The sequence below is a fragment of the Phaenicophaeus curvirostris genome, chromosome 2 (genome assembly GCF_032191515.1).
Source record: "Phaenicophaeus curvirostris isolate KB17595 chromosome 2, BPBGC_Pcur_1.0, whole genome shotgun sequence".
Classification (NCBI taxonomy): Eukaryota; Metazoa; Chordata; class Aves; order Cuculiformes; family Cuculidae; genus Phaenicophaeus; species Phaenicophaeus curvirostris.
In genome coordinates, this window is record NC_091393.1 from 110,326,007 (window position 1) to 110,343,177 (window position 17,171).

General features: G+C 45.7%; 1 protein-coding gene across 1 annotated transcript in view; it reads right to left on the reverse strand.

The window, feature by feature from the left end:
* Positions 1-9,199: 9,199 nt before the first annotated feature.
* MSH2 (mutS homolog 2) overlaps positions 9,200-17,171 on the reverse strand; it is a 43,379-nt gene continuing 35,407 nt past the window's right edge. The window contains exons 14-16 of the mRNA XM_069850443.1: positions 16,394-16,641; positions 12,246-12,418; positions 9,200-9,599 (exon numbers count right to left, since the gene is read on the reverse strand). Of these exons, the coding sequence (XP_069706544.1) occupies positions 9,429-9,599; positions 12,246-12,418; positions 16,394-16,641 (592 nt within the window). The 3' untranslated portion in view covers positions 9,200-9,428. The remainder of the gene's footprint in view (positions 9,600-12,245; positions 12,419-16,393; positions 16,642-17,171) is intronic.

The following is a 17,171-nucleotide window of genomic DNA, read 5'->3' on the forward strand; positions in this document are numbered from 1 at the left end:
TCCCCTGGCGGAGCTTGAGGCCATTCCCTCTTGTCCTGTCCCCTGTCACTTGGGAGAAGAGGCCAGCACACTCCTCTCCACAACCTCCTTTGAGGTAGTTATAGAGAGCAATGAGGTCTCCCCTCAGCCTCCTCTTCTCCAGGCTAAACAACCCCAGCTCTCTCAGCCGCTCCTCATAAGGCCTGTTCTCCAGCCCCTTCACCAGCTTCGCTGCTCTTCTCTGGACTCGCTCCAGAGCCTCAACATCCTTCTTGTGGTGAGGGGCCCAGAACTGAACACAGGATTCAAGGAGCGGTCTCACCAGTGCCGAGTACAGAGGGAGAATAACCTCCCTGGACCTGGACCTGCTGGCCATGCCATTTCTGACACAAGCCAAGATGCCATTGGCCTTCTTGGCCACCTGGGCACACTGCTGGCTCATGTTCAGTCACTGTCAACCAACACCACCAGGTCCCTCTCCTCCAGGCAGCTTTCCAGCCAGACTTCTCCTAGTCTGTAGCTGCACAGGGTTGTGCTCCAAGTGCAGGACCCGGCATTTGGCCTTGTTAAACTTCATGCCATTGGACTCTGCCCAGCGGTCCAGCCTGTTCAGATCCCTTTGCAGAGCCTCCCTACCCTCCAGCAGATCGACACTTCCACCCAGCTTAACATCATCTGCAAACTTGCTAAGGGTGCACTCGATGCCTTCATCCAGGTCATTGATGAAGACATTGAACAGGGCTGGACCCAGCATTGAGCCCTGGGGACACCCCTTGTAACTGGCCTCCAGCTGGAGTTAACTCCATTTACCACCACTTCCTTCACTGGCCTCTGTTTCCAACCAACACCCATGCTATTGCTGCCCAGATAATGAGAGATAGGTAACAACAAGAGGAGAAGACAGGCCATAGTCACAAGGTCATGGAGAAACAGGGTGATGAGAGTGCAGTGGATATAAAGGAGTCTGATACACAGTAGTTCTTCTGGTGCCTAATTAAAGGCTGATATCTAACTGAGATGCTTTCACTGGTGGCCTCTGCATTGACCACCTGCCTGTCCCCTGCAGCAAGAGCTGAGGCAGGGGTGCTGCAATCCCACACCTCCTCCTGCAGGTTTATTACCCCACTCAGCCTCAAAGGCTTCAGTGCTCCTGTTTGCAGAGCACGAAGAAGTGAGAATTAAGACATCACACCATCACCTCCTGCTCTATTCAAATCAATGCAAATTTTGTCACTAATTGAACTAGCAGCAAAACCAAGCAGACGGTGGTGTATGAAGTGAAACCCCTGTGGTTCTCCATTTGTGCCATCACAGTTCAAGCACATGCTCCTCTCAGCTGAGCTCACCCTCTCCTCCTTGTTTCTCCCTCCAGTTCCACCATGCTAAAACCAGAGGAAATTAGGTTGTCCATTTGCACACATACTTGATACGGTGAAAAGCAGCGCTCTGCATTTAGGGACACACTTAACTGCAGGAGAAGCAGAGAAGAGCATCCCACGCTTTGACAACCAGAGGCATGAAGCACCATCTCAAAGGCAAACAAGGCACTTGACCCCTCCAGCCACAGGAGGCTTTCCTAAAACCTCCCAGACTGATAGTTACAAAGGCTTCTTTCAGCTCCCTGTCAAATGCATTAACGATCATCTGTTCCCCGTGGAGCAGATGTATTGCAATCCACTTTCCAGACTACATCCCCCCCTTTGGATAAAGATCATGCTTACACAGACCTCATCACGGATGATTTCTCTCTTTAAGGTGAGGTGAGGGATAACAATCCTCAGGTTCAGCCAACCTGATCCAACAAACAAATTGAAGTCCTGTAAATAGGTATTACAACTCTTTTAAAAGACCAGCAGCAATCCCCTGCACTAACAATGTGTTTCTCACTCTAGAGTGAAAGCACAAGCAGCTGATTTCAATTTACACCCTTTGGGCAGAGCAAGCCCCATCTGTTTGCCATCGGCCATCTGAAAGCCATGCAGATGAAGGGCTGTGCTAGAGCTGAGCTCCCCTTTGCAGAGGACAAAAGCTGGTTTTAGCACTACTTCTCTATCTTTCATAGAATCATAGAATCACCAGGTTGGAAAAGACCCACAGAATCATCAAGTCCAACCATTCCTGTCAAACACTAAACCATGCCCCTCAGCACCTTGTCCACCTGTGCCTTAAACACCTCCAGACATGGTTTCTCAACCACCTCCCTGGGCAGCCTGTTCCAGTGCCCAATGACCCTTTCTGTAAAAAATTCTTTTCCTAATGTCCAGCCTAAATCTCCCCTGGTGGAGCTTGAGGCCATTCCCTCTTGTCCTGTCCCCTGTCACTTGGGAGAAGAGGCCAGCACCCTCCTCTCCACAACCTCCTTTCAGGTAGTTATAGAGAGCAATGAGGTCTCCCCTCAGCCTCCTCTTCTGGGCTCTGGGCCCTGATCAGCAGCTGGGCAACTAGAAACAGGGACCGCTGTCTTCTTTATTTTGGTGGTATGGAGATGGATGTCTGGAGGTAAGAAAATACTCTCAGAGAGCATCCAGGGCTGGTTTGGAGGGGTGTGAAGAGGAGCTGAGCCCCCGGGACCTGAGCTGGGTTGGTAGCTAGGACCTCACTTCCCTCTGGAGAGCTCAGCCCAGTACAGCAACCCTGTGCCAGCAGATAAAGCCAAGCTGGAATGCAATAACATTGGTCAGCAGAAAACATGGCTGGTGTTGGTGAACTCCTTGGCTGGTGACCTCTGCTGCAGAGGAGGAGCAGAACCTGGCCAGAAGAAAACCAGTACATGTGTCAGAACCACTGGTCTGGTGATCACTTCTGGCTCACCGCTCTGAAGCAGTGGAATCTATTATATTCCAATAGGAGATTAGTATGTAATTTAATTAAGACAGATGTTTTCAGGTTCTCTGTGCCGCCATTTGGAGCTGCTGAGAGACCTACTCGCTGTGCACATCTGCAGGTGAGTGTGGTAACAGGGTCTCTGTGCTCTGCTCCATTCGGTCATGTTGCTGCATTTACAGCATATTACAATGAGGATTATTTTAAGAAGTCGAGAAGTCCATGGCTTGTGCATGCTTTGTATGTTCATTTAATTACTGCTTTCCTTCTTCTCAATTAACCGAGAAAGTCTTATCTAATGGACTGAGCAAGATCGAGGCAGGAGCAAGTAGCAGTCCCATTACAGGTCCTCCAAACCACAGCAGGAGCTAGGAGTAACTCCTGTTCACAGCAGTGGGATGTTGACTTTGTAGGATGAATCCAGCTCCTTTCACACACACGCAGTGCACCCCACTTTGTAGGTGCAGGTGGTACAGGCTGAAGCTTCAGAGCTGCCCCGATGTGAGCATGTTCTCTTCTCCCACACCTACAGCCTCCATCATCCTTGAACCAAAATCTCTGTTTGATTGAAAATCAGCTCTGTCTGTGACAGGCCGGCTCAAAGAACAGTACTGCCTGTTGCCTTTGAGCCCTGAATTAAAAGAATAAAAGCACAAGACCCAACTGTTCCCTAAAGCAGCAGCTGCACCAGTCACTCCTGGTTCCCTTTGGTGTTAACTGGTGGCTGGGTTTTCTCCATCCTTGGGACACACTGTGTCCACAGCTGCTGGTGCAGCTCACCCGCCCTACCAGCAGGCCACCTGGAGGCAGACCAGTGGCTGTCAGGCCAGGTACTGGTGGTCAAAACCCCCTGTGGAGAGAGATTTAAAGGGGTTGCCCAGAGAAGCCATGGGTGCCCCATCCCTGCAGGTGTTCAAGGCCAGGTTGGATGAGGCTCTGAGCACCCTGCTCCAGTGGGAGGTGTCCCTGCCCATGGCAGGGACAGGAACTGGGTGGGCTCTGAGGTCCCTTCCAACCCAAACCATTCTATGATCCTTTGACACTCGGTGCCACAGCCACAGTACCTGGGGTGGGTGCAGCAGCCTTGGGATTTGTACCAGGCATACTCACGTTACCTTTTCCTCCTGGAAGGGCCAAGGAGTAAGTTTTAGGCATTATCTACAGATGTTGGATTATTGCAGTGGTTACTGTACTCCCCCTCTTGTTCACATAAAAATCTTCAAGCAGCCTGGCACCTTTCCTGCTTTCTTTTCACTGGGGAAATGGGAAAATAAAGACTTCTAAGTACATTCCTCAGGAGGTGCTGCAAAGTCTTGGATGGTTTTGTTTTCTGTCACATGCACAGAATAACTGAGCACCTCCTCACTGATGGAAGCTGGTTCCCACTGCACAGCTGGAATCCCCTATAAACCAGTCGGATTGAACTCTGCTGTGCAAGAAGTTAATCAGCTGCCTAAGTTTTTTGGGAAGAAAATTACACTTTTACCTACAAACTACACTCATGAGAGAGATTAAAACATTGAGAACTGCTAGGAGCACAATAGCATTAGCATGGATCCACAAGTCAAATCAGCATCCAGTCTAATCTCAGGAAAAACCCATTTACTTCATGCAGCTCCTCAGACTCACACCAGATGAGCACGGCTCTTGCAAGAGAAATTACAGAGAGCTAATCCTGCATCTCTTTACAGCAGAAAGATAAACAGCACTATGGGTTTCTCATCGCCAGTGTTGCACCGCAATGTATTATGCTTAAAATGCAGACCCTCTGGTAGAGAAAGAGGGGCCTCTGCCTGATTTTCCTTTTGCAAATGGATTTCCTTCCAGGGGGAGCCACTAAAATGCTACTATAGGTGAAAATCATAGAATGGTTTGCATTGGAAGGGAACTCAAAGCCCATCCTGTTCCAACCCGCTACCATGGGCAGGGACACCTCCCACTGGATCAGGTTACTTAAAGCCCCAACCAGCCTGGCCCTGGATGCCTCCAGGGATGGGGCAGCCACCGCTTCTCTGAGCAACCTGTGCCGGTGCCTCATCACCCTCACAGGAAAACATTTCTTCCTAAGATCTCATCTAAATCTCCCCTCTTGCAGCTTTAAAGTGTTTTCCTGGTCCTGTCCCTGCACTCCCTGATCAGGGAGTTTTCCTGCAGCCCTTTCAGTACTGGAAGCTGCTCTAAGGTCTCCCCAGAGCCTTCTGTTCTCCAGGCTGAACAACCCCAACACTCTCAGCCTGGCCTCATACAGGAGCTCCAGCCCTTGGATCATCTCTGTGGCCTCTGCTGGACTCACTCCAACAGATCCATGTCCTTCCTGTGCTGAGGACTCCAGAGCTGAACAAAGGGCTCTAGCTGAGTTCTCATGAGAGCAGAGTAGAGGGGCAGAATCCCCTCGACTTGGTTGGAACTGGATGGGCTTTGAGGTCCCTTGTGACCCACACCATTCTGTAATGCTATAACTAGAACGAAGTGTCAGTAGCCAAAGTCCTTTCAGAGAAAGGAGAACCTGTGCTGAGGTCCAGGGCTCCTACAGCAACCAGGGTGTCCCGAAATTGGATCAAAGAAGCCATTGCCACGGAGTTAGCGCTATCAGAGCTGCTCCCAGCCACTCTCGCAGGCTTGGGCATTTGTGCCAGACTGGAGAAGCGCAGAGCTGCCTGGCAGCCAAGCCCTGCTATGTGATCCATCCCAGCTGTTTAATTGTGCAGTGCTCAGGATACCATTGCTGCAACCAACTTAATTTTAAGTAACCACACCGGCATCTCCCATGCTTACTGCATAGAGGGAGGTGGAACAAGGTGCTTTGGCTCCTGGTTGGAGGTAGAGGAAGGAGATACCTACTGCAATCCCCTTCCCGAACCCTACTTCCCATTCACTGATGTGTGCAACACATTGCGGGAGACTGACATCCATCACAGCAAATCTGCAAAGCCTCCAAGGTTGGGACCTGTGTGAAGGTATGGGACCTTCAGCGGGTTCATGCACAGCTGGCTTGTTAGGAAGTTGGTTTGGGTTTGGTTTTAAACCCAGGGGGGTGGTTGAGTTTCTGTGTGACTGTGCATGTGCACAGAGAGAGGGTGCACCTCACACAGCTCATGTGCACCTCCTTGTGTTCCTGCACCTCCTTGTGCTCCCGCACCTCCAGCACCTTTTGCACTTTTGTGTGCATCCTTCTGTACAGCACACAGGCTTGAAGTAAGAAGATACTGATGTGAAGGGTAACAAGCATTACTGGTGGCTAAATGAGACACACAGACATAACTGAAGTAGTGCAAAGTGCTCCCATGTGTAGGAATAGTGCAGAGTATGGAAAGGGAAGGCAACAGGCTGGGAAAGGGACAAGAACATCTGAGATACAACAGCAAACAAGGTGTTTTCAGCACAGCGGCAGCACCAAGAGGAAAGTTCTACCTGCAAGGGTTGCAGCAATCTTGCAGAGATGATGGTACCTCTTCCACTGGCTTTTAAGCGTCTTAAGGCTGCTTGTTTTCCCTGTTCCCAAGTCAGCAAGCTACAAAGCATTCAATGTGTGACCTCACACTGCTTCGTAGGCAGAGCAGCAACTGCTCTCCCTTGATTTCTCAAATAACTCTGTCACCCTGTGGAACAGTCAGGCCAATTGTCACACTGGTTTGTAGCCATAGAAATCCCTGTCTATGTATAGAATCATAGAATCAAGAGTCACAAAGTCATGGAATGGTTTGCACTGGAAGGGACCACAAAGCCCATCCAATTCCAACCCTCTGCCATGGACAGGGACACCTCCCTGGTCACTCAAAGCCCCATCCAACCTGGCCTTGAACATCCTTAGGGATGGGGCAGCCACAACTTCCCTGGGAACCCGTGCCAGTGCCTCACCACCATCACAGGAAAACATTTATTCCCAAGATCTCATCTAAATCTCCCATCTTTCAGCTTAAACCCACTACCCCTCATACTGGTCATATACTTGAAACTCATTAAATGCCATAAAAAAAAACATTTAAACTGCCATCCGAATCATGCACCAAATCAGAACAAACTGCTCTTACAATCCCAGACCTCAGCCAAGCTGCACAGGCAGCATCTCCTCCAGCAGAGCAAGGAGCTCTCGCATCGGCTTCCCTACATCTGGAAATATCAACCCACAGTCACTCACAGAGTCATTATCAACCCAGAACAGCAACATCCACCAAGAGCCAGGCATCATGCCCAGTATATAAACTGGGGATTTGGCCAGAGTGCTGGGATTACTGCACGGGGACAGGCTGGGCAACAGTCGGCGGGTGGTGAGCAATTGCATTGTGCATCACTGGTCCTATATGTTCTTTTATTATTATTATCTCTTCCTTTGCTGTGCTATCATACTGTCTTTATCTCCACCCATGAGCTTCACTGCTCCCCCTTCTCCTCCCCATCCCACTAAGTGGGGAGCCAGCAGCCATGTGGTGCTTAATTGCCAACTGGGGTTAAACCATAATAAACCAAGAGACACTAAATGGAACTTGGCAATCAGGTCCCAAGCAAAGCAGTGGTCCTACCTGCAAGTGGCAGCTCAGCAAGGAATTCCTTAGCTAAGTGTGCTCTAGACACTGGAAGTTCACACAGGGCCAAGGGGAAAAGAGAGATGTTCCTGGAAGAGAAAACCACTGATAGTTCCAAGCCTGTCCTGACATTTGGGGACAGGAGACCAAGAAAGGGGCCATCTCTGCTCAGAGCACAGGTACCAGCACACGGAGGAAGAGGCTGTAAATACCAGCCCTTCCAGTCCCCTATGAGAATGGCCTGATCGTAGCAACAGTTAAAGCAATTTGATCCAATACAACCTGTGTGTCATTGCAGTATTTGATGCTTTATGTTGATTCTCATTGTCCATTTTATGCATAATTCTGTATTTTTTTTATAACTTGTGCTTGAACCAAGTGAATTTGCAAAAGCAGCTATGTTTTCCATTACTTTATGTAACAGATTTTTCCACTCACACACTTTCCTAGACAGAGTTACTGAATATATGTATCAGCCACGCTGTTTGTAAATGCAAGCCTATTTTTGTCTTCGTAAGCAGAACGCATTCTGAAGACCACAAAGGTGCCATGTGGAATCTAAATCTCTCAAATGAGCCTTCACTTTCTTCTGCTGTACCTAGTTCATCCAAGTTCCAGTCTAACTACAACCAACAGCAACACTACCTACTATCCAACAGCAACTTGAACACTACACTGCTTTCACAACCATTGTTGGGAGTATTGAAATGCAGACAACTGCCACGCATAAATCTCCAAAGCAGAGCCACAGCACTGTGTGAAGCAATAGAGTTGAGCCTCGAAGAGGAGGCTGACAGGAGGCCTCATCGCACTCTATGGCTCCCTGAGAGGAGGTTACAGTGAGGTGGGGATCAGTCTATTTAGATTCATAGAATCATGGAATGGTTTAGGATGGAAGGGACCTCAAAGCCCATCCAGTTCCAACCCTCTGCCATGGGCAGGGACACCTCCTGCTGGATCAGGTTGCTCCAAGCCCCATCCAGCCCGGCCTTGAACACCTCCAGACGGGGCAGCCATGACTTCTCTGAGCAACCTGTGCCAGTCCCTCAAAGGAAATATTCCTAAGATCTCATCTAAATCTCCCCTTTCAGCTGAAAACCATTCCTCCTCCTCCTGTCCCTGCACTATCTGATCAAGAGCCCCTCCCCAGCTTTCCTGTAGCCTGTTTAAGAACTGGAAGGCTCCTGATACAAGCTCTGAACACAGCAAAAGTTCACACGGCATCTCCAGCACCATCTTATTACAATAATCCCATGTGATAAACACCTTTTCTTACCAATCATTCGACACTGACAGCTTTGAATGTAAGTGAGGTGTTCCAGAGCTACCATTTCAAATGCGAAACTTGAAGGAGAATCTAAACCTGTATCTGCGTGCTTTCACGCTCCCAGCATGAGTACATAAGATAAAAATCAATGCATGCATTCCTCGCAGACAAACCATGACAAGCTCAGAAGTTCCCATTAAACTGTAACATCACTCCAGCCTCTACTTACACTACAAAAGCAGCCAAAAATGCGACATCTTCCCCAGGTTCAGCATGGAGAGCCTGTCTGTAGGATGATTGACCAAGCATCACTGTCCACAAAGTATCCCCCCAGCCCACTGCCACACAAGTACGCACACAAAAGCTTTCTGACAAACCACTCAGTAGATGCTCTTTTCTAATGGAGCACTAATATAACATTACTAAAACTGAATTAGCAGAATTGCAACACAGAAAAGAATTGTGGCGCAGGACAAAGATCTTGTGTGCACACTGTTGCATTTTGAATCCATAGTGACCATATGCTGTTGGAATTGTTACTCTCTCTAGCACACTTTTTTCTGTGTGGTATTACACGTCTGGTTTGTACAGCCAATACTTCTCTAAATACTGAAAAATCTTTTTATTGGAAACTTCTAAAAGTTCACAAGCGTCACAACTGGAGTAGGAATTCAGCACAGAATATGCTCAGAATTTTTTACACAATAATTACAATTCAAGAAACAAAAAAAAGCCAACAGACAAGTTTCATAAGGTACAGAAGCTACAAGACGAGAAGATGATAGTTCCTGCAATGTAGAACACGCTTGGAGAGCTGTACCCCATTCTCACACCTTTCATGATGTAACTTTTGTTCGGGAAATTATTTCATTCACAAAGCCATTATTCTTTGCCAGCACATCGCTCCTCAGCTGTCTCAGCTTGGCTCTGATCTCCTCTTCTGACATCTCCGTCAGGGGCAGCGCCTTCACTCGGCAAAGAAAATCCTGAATTATCTTTTCACCTTCCTGAAACAGAAGGATCAGAAGAAGAAAAGAGAATGCATGTTTAGGCTGCAAACAGGATTTCTCTAAAAATCCCCGAAGTATTATTCAATAGCATAAACCTTCTGCAGGCAAAAGTCACACGTATTTTTGCATTTCATAGCATCATAGAATCATGGAATGTTTTTTGCTGAAAATGACCTCAAAGCCCATCCAGTTCCAGACCGGACACCTGCCATGGACACCTCCCACTGGAACATGTTGCTCAAAGCCCCATCCAACCTGGCCTTGAACACCTCCAGGGATGGGGCAGCCATGATTTCTCTGGGCAACCTGTGCCAGTGCCTCACCACCCACACAGGAGGACATTTATTCCTAAGATCTCATCCCAATCTCCTCTTTCATCTTAAAACTGTTCCCCTGGTCCTCTCCCTGCACCCCCTGATGAAGAGCCCCTCCCCAGCTTTCCTGCAGGCCCTTTCAGTACTGGATGCGCTCTGAGGTCTCCCTGGAGCCTTCTCCAGGCTGGACAAGCCCAACTCTCTCAGCTTGTCCTCGTATGGGAGGTGAAATTTGTGTTTTGCTTCCACATATTTTCTATCATGTTCTCAACAATCCAGGCATCCCGGTCTCAGGAGTTCTTTCCCCTTTCAATCCACAAGCAAAAAGCATTAGTTGATCAGGAGAAATATAATATTTAACATTCCGAGCTCCTATGTGCTCCCCATTTAATTCCAGTGTGTGACCACATGAGGATTGCTAGTGATAACAGCATCACAGCAGCCATGTTACCCAACTCAGTCACTTTTTGGAGGAATTGTAACTCAAACCCAATGTTTCAATATGCAAAAGGGAAGAACAAGTTGTAACCAAGCAACTGGAGAGTGGCCGTCACCAAGGAGAACAGATGATAATTAAGCTTTATGCATATGCTTTTAGACAAACAGGCACAGTGGAACTTCTAAACAATTTGAATCGAAAAGTAAGAACAAACATTTAACGGGGGTCCCTGGATTAGAAACCATTTGCCCAGAATACAGGATTTTGCCTACTCCTCTGCATTTTGTTTGTTCTTAGCTTTGTTTGATCATTTAGAACTAATGCAGTGTGCTTTTACTGCAGAAGTCTCTGAAGGATTTGGAAACGTAATAGCACGATTTTCTCTCTAAACACGATGTTAATGAAACTCCCTGGGTGGGACATCTACAGCTCTGCCATTTCATTGCCTAGAGAGTTTAGGAAATGTTACGTATTATTGGAATATTAATGTTATGTATTACTGGGCAGCCTGACCCAGTGGGATGTGTCCCTGCCCTTGGCAGGGGGGTTGGAACTAGATGATCTTTAAGGTCCCTTCCATCCCAAACCACTCTATGATTCTATAATTAATATCCAAGAATAAAACACAGTGATGTATTTGTCAGAAGCGTTTGCCACGTCCACTTAGTTTCCACCAACTTAAGACCACAGAGCCAGACCTGAGTAGCCTGAGAAACCCTTCACCATGACAGCCAGCAGGCTGGCAAAGGGAAGGTAATAGTGGTGCTGCTGAGGCAGTGGACGGGGGAGCTTCCTGGGACTAAAAGGCAGGACAACCCAGAGACTGTCCATTCACAGATCCGCTTAAGGAACAGAAATAATGGCAGCAGACCTCTGAAACCAAAAATAACGCAACAGGTAACAGCCTATGTCTAGAGCAAAGGCTTTTTAAGTGTAGGCAGTGCTCGGGATATGGACTAAGACCCCAAGGCTTGCATACCATAGTTTTACCAAGACAGCCATCGATGTACAGATGATAAATGGGTTACAGGGCTGTGAGGCTGCAGGCCAGTGGCCTGGACACAGCTAAGCTCTGTCAGCAGACTGACAAGCATGCACAAGGAGGACCCAACTATCGGCAAAAAAACAACGCAAGTCACAGGCAGCAAGAGATGTCACTGTAAGGACTCTTAATCCAGCAAGAGAAGGATGCGGGCTATTCCGAAAAGCTTCCTCCAAGCTATTGTTTTCCTTTACACTACCTGCTAACATAGCTTCTTTTTTGTGAAGGGAGGAGAAAAAAAGTTCTCTCAAATGACTTTAGACAGATGACTTGTGCCATGTAGACACAATCAGATCTATGCTGAGATGTTTCCTCAACTCGTGCCTGAATCCTGCATGAAGCCAAGAATGTTTTCCTCCACAGTTACATAGAATCAAGCCAAAACTCTCATGTGTGAAATGGGAGGAACTAAATGACATCTGCAAATCAGATATTACAGGTCAAATTGCCATGCCCTTCAATATGATCAGCTTGGGAGACATCTTAGTCCTGATGGGATGTGGAAGGGCACAAAGGAGAAAGCTGAGTGCTGTCCTTGGACATCTCTTCAACTTTTAATGAACTTCATAGCTAAACCATTTTGTTATGGAAAAAATGAGATTATAGTTAATTATCCTCATGCCGTGGGGGAATTTGAATCCTTGAACTATCTTCCTTGGGATATTTGTGGCTGCCCCATCCCTGGATGCGTTCAAGACCAGGTTGGACGGGGCTTTGAGCAACCTGATGCAGTGGAAGGTGCCCATGGCAGGGGAGCTGGAACTGGATGGGCTTTGAGGTCCCTTCCAATGCAAACCATCCTGTGATCCCAGCTAAACAACTTTTAAAAACCAGTCCTGATAGCAAACCTCTCTCTCTCTGTAGGATTTCTTGGCTGGTGGTTCTCCTTCACATTCCCTGGACTTGCCAATGTCTTGAAACTCCTCCAGCTCCAACGCTTTCTCTCTTGCACTTTCTATCACATGTTTCGGGAAAGCCGCCAACTCTGCCACATGTATTCCAAAACTCTGGTCACAAACACCTGGAGGCAGAGAAAAACAACCCGTAAAAGATTCTCTGGAGATAATACAGCTATGCTGAGATTACATGAACCAATGTGGAATAGTTCTCTGTTCCAAAAAACTAAGTGAACAACATTTTCTGATTTACCTTTTGGACTACACATGATAGCACAGACTAAAGAAAATGCTCTTATTTAATTAAGCTCTCTCAGAGCAGTAATTGCAGAGCTCCAATAGTACTTCAGGAAGGCAGGTAAAACTCTTCAGGCAGAAAGAATTTCCCTCTGGTACTTGAATGAAATTGAATAATGGTTTTTTATTTAAGTATTTCAGCATAGTCTGTAGAATACAGTGATTCACATAATTTATTTTTTCATATATATCTTTCACATTTTTTTCTTATATCCACATATATGTGTATCTGTATGAAAATATTTTAAATCTTGCATTCTCAATCCTCCTCCTCCTCCTTTGCATCAGTGCCACACTCCTCTGCGGTCTCCAGAAGTCTTTAATTATATCAAAACCTTTCAACTTCAACTTCACACTCACTTCAATTAATGCACTGTTTATAACATTTGGTTGAAAAAGAGAATTTCTCGTAATTGCTCAAAATATGTCAATTATACCCAGTTACATACAATAATATTAATTTAATTAATATTAAAATTAATATTAAAAGCCCTCTGATGCGATTTATTAACTTCAGTCATTTACCTTACTATAATTCCACCTGGCCACCCACAAATATTATTACATCCTTTCAATTCCAGTCTCCATCAAGGAGTTATGAATAAATGAACTGTACATGTAAAATGATATTTAAGTAATCCTCTATTGAATACCGAGTAACTGGAGAACAGGGAAGGGAAAAATAAGCACTTAGATCTTTTTCTGTTTCACGAGGCTTGTAATCTCTCTGGTTTCTTAAAGGAAATCAGTATTTTTAGGCAGAAATTAGGGGGAGGGGGTGTGGATTTTCTATTAAACCCACACCCCTGCCCAGACACAAAGCCAAGCCAGGTCTCTGCCAAGAGAACTCTGAGCACAGGGCTGGAGAGCAGCACTTTGTGTCTCCTCATCCACTCCTGAAGCATAAAGACAGGAAAGAAAATACGCCACTTTCTGTGCATTTCAGATTCAATTATCCATTTCAAATGATACAAAACCTGTTGCTTTTTTCAGAGCACAGCTGTATCCGAGCTGCCAGTAATCACACCCTCACCTGAACAGCAGAACTCTCCCAAAAGGGAAAAAACACAATGCTAAACGCAAAAATTTAGGTCACAGATATCCAATTTGAGGTATTTTAAGATGAGGATTTCGTGATGCTGTATCACATCTGACAGAGGTTTAAGCAGACAGATACAAATCATTGTGCCTCTGTGCTCAACAGCACTTTCTAGAAAATGGATCGAATGCAAAGATGTACAAAGGAAAGATGTGTATGGCTAAAAATTACTAGAAATGGCAAAACTTATTGAAGAAAAACATGAAACTGGCTTCCAAAGTTTTCACCAGAACCAGAATGGGTGAGTCAGTACAGGCTAAAACAAAAAAAAAGGAAGAGAAAAGGGGTAGAAGAAAGAGAATTCACCCAGCTATCTGGGGAATGTTAGGGGTTTATATCCTAAGAGTCGCTATTCAAAAGGATGTAGAAGTTTGAAGGTTTAGATTCAGCATATCTTACTCCCCTCCCCAACCCGAGTACTCAAAATAAGGTACCTAGGTAGAGATGGCTCATTTGGAGACACCGTACATCACCAGCTCTTGCTGCGCTGAAAACACTCGCAGGTTCCATGTACACTTGCAGCAACTTATGACTAACCTTGTCTTCAGTTCCCACGCCACACTAAACTATGTATTAAGCACTGATCTGAGCAAGGCATTCTGAACCCTTGCTTGGAAGGTGTTCCACATGGGCTGGAGAAGATGGGAAATAGCAAACTAAGGAAGAAACACAGGTGCTGCCTCACTGCTGGACCAGGCTGGGTTCCAGGGCCACCGCACTCCAGGCTGATATTCAGAAGCAAAGCCCTAGTATTGTCCACGAAGAGTACATAAATAGGAGAACACAGGTCATTTCTAAGGAATAAGGACCTCGAGACACGGAGTTCAAAGAAACAGGACTGTGGCACCAGAGGTGTTCTATAACCAGTGTTACGCAGGCTCCCAGTAAAGCCAGGAGAACCACACTTCTGGCCACGCTTCCATTCCTCTCGGTCAGATCAGTCTCCCAGCACTACAGAAGAGTACTCAAAACCTAATTGCAAGGCTACAGCCACAGGGGAATGCAAAACTGGAAGTGGTCATACCAGTAATCAAAGGGCAAGAAATGATTTCATGGTTTTACAACCAGAAGAAATGATAAAGAAGTAGTCCATTAGTAATGTCATAGGAATAAAACTAGCATAGTACCTCTGGAGTAAGACTCAGGATATAATAAAAACACATTAATCAATTATCAAAAGACACTTAATGGTATGGCGACAGCCTGTGGAGATTATAAAGATTATCTTTAAAAGCATAAAAGTAAAATTTAATAATTGGACAGCATATTCATTTCTGAAGAATATGTGCCAGAGGAATGAACTGAGAAATTCTGAACTGGCAGAAGAAATCAGGGAATATCGGAGTGAGTTCCAGGATAACACATACTGGATACGCACTCAACCATGAAAAGCAGAGTTGGTAGGATGAACTAGGCAAGCAAAACCAAGAGTTTGGTATCATGTCAACATGACAAAAGAGCTTCTAAAATGAGGAATTAAGTTTAGCAATTGAAAATCCTAAACTAGAAAGATATAAGTAGACATCAGTCTCCAGGATTTGAGATGTAAGGACTAGTTCTCCTCAGCCCTAACAAGGATGGTTTAGTAAAGATAATAGCCTAACTCCTCACATAGTCATTCCTTATTTGAGACACAACCACTCCTCAAGGTAAGTCATTGATCGGATCCAGCATAGCCACAGTGTTCTGTAGTAACCATGTTCTATCCACCCTAGCATCATTTAACTCATTCCTTTGTTGCGGAACTCAGAAAAGGAACTTTAAGGGGTATTTTTAAATGAAAACATAGTGAACAGTGCTCTGCTCACATTTTAACCCCGAATCTCAGTCCAGAGGCTGGCAACTCAACTGAAACGCTCTTACAAGAACAACAAAGTCACTGTAGAGCTTACAGCAAAATTACAATGCCACTAATGCCCACACCTCGCAAGCCACAGCTACAAAGCCCTGCTGTATTTAGCATAGATATCGGCTCCTGCTGCAGGGAGCAAGAACAAATGACCAGAAATATAGAGAAGCAGGAGGAATTGCTTGGCTGTGGTTAACAGATTAAATTTACACCCAATTAAAAATTGCCTAATTTAATACCAAAAGGAATAACTAGATCCACCAAAAGATTTTAATGAAACACATCTGGCTTATCTTATGCTAACAAAACAGGCTACTTGTTGGCTTACTGTGATGCCATTTGCTAGAAACTAAATATATGATTTTTCCTATATCAAACAACTGCACAAATCGGGCAATGTCTTCTTTCAACAACTAAGCCTAATTACAATGAAAGAGACATCATTAAAAATGATCATCACTCATTTCTGGTAAAAGAACAGTTTAAGGAGCATAAGTCTTTTCTGTCAGTGGGTTAAAATGGCTGGTTTAAGAAAATAGAAAATAACCTTTTCGGACCCTTCTCTCCACTCTTTAAGAAGCAAAAAGGGACCAACCTGAAAGGCATCACCTGAAGTGGCAGAAATAACCTGCAACTCTTAAATAATCACCTACATCACTGACTATGCTCACACATGCATAGTGTGACATAGACAGAGCTCCTATCATCCATGCTCTACAGACAGAGAAGAACACGTCCATTATAAACTCTAAGCCTGAAGGAAAATATGAAATGTTTTCAATGTGTTTTCCACTAATATTGCATCCTCTCTCAGGGTAAAATGAAGTTTAACTTGCTCACCATTTATAATCTTACCTTCCTTGACCCGATAGAGCATCGTCAGCGTGTCATCAGTAGTCAGGGCAGTAACATGTAAGTTATTTACTGTCGGCACTTGGTCAGCCAGAGCTGTCAGTTCATGAAAATGTGTGGCGAACATACAGAAAGCACGGATTTTGCTGGCAATGTATTCTGAAATCGCCCACGCTAGGCCAAAGCCATCGTAGGTAGAAGTTCCTCTGCCCAGCTCATCAATGATTATCAGGGAGTTTTCAGATGCCGTGCTACAAACACAAGAGCATTTTACGAAGTGTGAGAACAGCATGAACTCTGGATATTGCAGAACCACACATTGTGTTTTGTTGCAGGGGCATAGCATGAAAGAGGCAATGATCTTTCCTATTTACATAACAGTAGATAAATAAAGAGCCCACGCAGCATCCCACAGATCACTCCAAATGAGCTTTGTCCCGTTTAGACTTTGGTATCAGCTCTGTGTAACCACTGAAATAAACATAGAAACATAGAATGCCCAATGCCCTGAGTTGGAAGGGACCCACAAGGATCATTGAGTCCAACTCCTGTCCCTGCAGAGGACAACCCCAAAATTCACACCGTGTGTCTGAGGGCATCGGCCAAATGCTTCTGAAATATTGTCAGGCTTGGCAATACGACTGCTTCCTTGGGGAGCTCTTCAGTACTCCACCATCCTCTGGGGGAAGAACCTTTCCCTAATGTCCCTAACCTAACCCTCCCCAGACACATCTTCCTGCCATTCCCTCAGGTCCTATAACTTGTCACCAGAAAGAAGAGA